The following is a 3,635-nucleotide window of genomic DNA, read 5'->3' on the forward strand; positions in this document are numbered from 1 at the left end:
TTGTGGGCATGGCATCTTGACGAGTTGTAGTTATCTTCAAGAACTAGTTTTTATACAACAGTTATTTATTCTAGGATATACCTAATATTTTTTTTCTGTAGAAGATTCTAACATTGGATTTTACAGTTCCCACAATAAACGACCCTTCTGCTTTCATACAGTATATAACTCTCAGCACATAGTGTCATTCTAAGACTGATGAATGGCAGTATAGTACTCAAAATAGATACTAGCGAATAATCCGGTTGATTTGAGGCTGATGTGATTTCCTCCAGGTTCAACGCTACTGATCACAGGACTTTTGCATATATAAATTCAAGTAATTATTACACAGTTGTCCTCCATAAGCTCAACAAAAGTTATGAAGCTCTTTTACATAATGAGTATTGAACTAGAATGCCCTTGTTGATAATATTCAAGAGCAGAGCTTACTCCTAGAACATATGAGCCTTGGCATCAAGATGTTTCAGAGGTATAATAGTCTAATGCAGTTGCCTGTTAAACTACCTATAAAAGCTAATTTAGCCACACATAGAACCTATCACCGATTTAATGTCATCAGCGATACTCTTAGCATCCGCAGCAATACCAGCCAATCCTCTCCTTGCCAACCCAGCACAGTAGAGCCTGTTTTCACCTTTCCAGTGATTCGGATATTCTTTGGTTGGCAGTCCATTTTCATTTAACATGCTCTCACCATTCTGCGCTCAAAAATAACGTATTGCCCGGTTAGGAGATTTAACAATTGTTGCACCAAAATGAATATGACTTAGGCAAATTCAAGAATCAGTCTTAGTACCTTGAGCCACATATTTGCTGTGCTTTTGTATCCAGTTGCGAACACAATTGCGTCAAATGGGATTTCATCCCCAGATTGAAATTTTACTATGTTGCCCATGATCTTACTAATGCTTCCTTGAACCTGCAAGAGGTAAAGTAAATATTAATATACTGGCATAGTAAATCAACATATGGTACATATAAGGTTTATATCATGTCCCAGGATATACTTACTTGGATGATGCCTCTTTTTATTAGCCCAACAGTGCCAACATCAATCACAGCGGATCGGCCGGTTTTTGACTTGAGGTTCATTGGACCCAATTTTGGCATTCTGATGCCATGCCTTGTTAGGTCTCCAAATATGAAATTTGTCGCCATAACAAGGAGGTTATCCACTAGATTCAGGGGAAGATGTTGGGCTAATGTCATCCCCAACCGGATTAGTTCCTTTGTCATTACATGAATCTGCAGCCACAAAATGCTGTCACACATCTGATACAGTGCTAGAAATAAAAAAATATCATTCTAGTAGTATAATAATACGAAGAAATTGTATCTCTATTACGAAATAAAATTATATACTGCACATACCGGGCTTCGTATAACAATCGAAGTATTGGCACCATGGGTCGCAAGGTCGTAAGCGATTTCCATCCCGGAGTTGCCAGATCCAATGACCAACACGGTCTTACCGGAGAAGCTCTTGCCTGACTTGTATCTTGACGAGTGGATGGCCTCACCCGGAAAACTGTGAAGTCCTGGAATATCAGGAATATTCTCTGCACTATTCTCACCACTTGCCACAACAAGGAACTTTGCAACAAAATTCATTGTTGTGCCCTCCGCCATGTCACGAGCCACGATGGACCAACACTTCTTATCATTCTCATATTTCGATGACTCCACGCTAGTGAGATACTTCGGTTGAATATCAAAGCGCTCCATATAGTCATCCAAGTACTTGACAAACAGGGCTTTTGGAATGTATGTTGGTGCATCTGCTGGGTATGACATGTGTGGTAACTCACAGAACTCCTTTGCAAGATGCAGCTTCAAGCGGTCGTATGCGCGGTTGCGCCAAAGTGACGCGCTGCAGTCCTCACGCTCGACGATGACGTAGGGAATGGAGAACTGGGTAAGGCATGCTGCTGTCGCGAGGCCTGCTGGACCAGCACCAACAATCAGCACGACAACGTTCTCCATTGCGAAGGCAAAATTTGACGAAGTTGTGGGATAGGGGTGCGGTGGTAGGCTAGGAGACTTAGAGTAAGAAGAGGTACTTGTTTACTTGTTGGCTGAATGGATATTTGGAAGAGATAGTTGCATATGAGACATATATATATACTTGTAAAATTCGCCTACCTGCTCTATTTTGTGACTGGGTGCAGAAAAAGGTAACTATCTATTGGTGCATATTACCTGGTCTATCTAGTTCCTCTAGATATGTAATGTTATAAATGGCATTGTTGCTGTGAAGACAACCTGGTACGGAATAGGTAGGAAAGGCAATCTAGATATATTCTTTTGGAAACTTACACCATATTTGCGTATAGTTGATTAATGTTTCCTTCCTTTTGTATCGTCATCAATGAAAATATACTCATGGGAAAAAGATTTGTTCTGAGTATCTGTGTATATATTATCCAAATATATCTTCCCTCTACTGTACTTGATAGGATAAGGACGAGTCAATGTGACTAGACATTTTTACCCAAAAAAAAGTTTTATCAAATTATTTTATTACCTGCTAGTGCCACTGCCAGGATATAGCATGGAGATTAAAGTGGATGATGAGTGTCTTCTCGCTTGACAGCATACTACGTCATACCACAACATCTCTACGTCACTATTGTCATGCCCGTGGAACTGAACTATCGTACCACGCTACAATCTGCACAATGCGTGCGCATGGACTTACTGACCATGAAGTAAAGAAGTGTACTCAAATGACATGCTCGTGCGCTAGTCGTGAATACTAGATGCCGATAGGAGTCGCCATCCAACGGAAAACTTCAGATGATTAAGATCGTTGCCTAGGACAACACACGTACAGAGCCAGGCCTGCCAAGCATCAATCAACAAATTAGTGCGTCAATGGCGCCGGCCAATCGGACATTCGAAGAGGAGCTTGGCGTGCGGGGTGAGGTCCATGTGCAATGCCGGTAACGACGGACACAACCTTGACGGACTTGCTGGCGCCTGTGCGCTGCACGGCCGTAGTGTCGTCGGTGGCGTTGTCCGGGCAGTACACCGGCCCGCTCGTCCGACGCGTGAGGTCTGGACACACAAACGCGTGCTCGACCCCGTTTCTGCTGCAAGTTCGAAGATGCACGGAGCTAGCTTGATCAGAACGTAGCCCCGATCAGACTCGGAATTCTGACAGACGTAGTACAACCCGGTGACGAACCTAGCAATGGGTGGATAACTGCACCGTACCTTAACCATGCCCGCATGAATATACGTTGGCACCCAAACCTGAACTAAACCATTTGATAATTCTGTCAGCCCAACTAAAACCAAAACTATTCTATATTTCCATCCAAACTAAACTGAACCTAGGGCCAAACTGTGGGTCAAAACCGTTTGGTGCAATTGGTTGAGATCCTATACACTAGTGAGCTGCGATCGATCAGCTACACTGCACTAGCTCTCACGGTTTCGATCACCAGAAAACTTTACACACGAGCGTTCGTGGCGAGTGTCACTGAGGCTGATCCGGCAAGACAGGGGCGAGCGGCGGCCGCTGCGTCAAAGCTGTTGCAGACCGATGGAGGAAGAACCAATCTCTTTTTTTACACAAGAGAAAGAACCAATCTAACCAACGTTAACCGGTTGGAAACTCTGGATGCAAA

General features: G+C 43.3%; 1 protein-coding gene across 1 annotated transcript; it reads right to left on the minus strand.

Annotated features, from left to right (window-relative positions):
- Positions 1-521: 521 nt before the first annotated feature.
- Positions 522-1,986, minus strand: LOC127292702 (probable indole-3-pyruvate monooxygenase YUCCA10). The gene is made up of 4 exons (XM_071828987.1): positions 1,375-1,986; positions 1,015-1,248; positions 800-922; positions 522-701 (listed from the first exon to the last, which is right to left on the minus strand). Exons 1-4 carry the CDS (start codon positions 1,984-1,986, stop codon positions 522-524), a joined length of 1,149 nt encoding a protein of 382 aa, XP_071685088.1.
- Between the last annotated feature and the right edge of the window lie 1,649 nt (positions 1,987-3,635).

Source organism: Lolium perenne, chromosome 4 (assembly GCF_019359855.2).
Source record: "Lolium perenne isolate Kyuss_39 chromosome 4, Kyuss_2.0, whole genome shotgun sequence".
NCBI classification, from domain to species: Eukaryota; Viridiplantae; Streptophyta; class Magnoliopsida; order Poales; family Poaceae; genus Lolium; species Lolium perenne.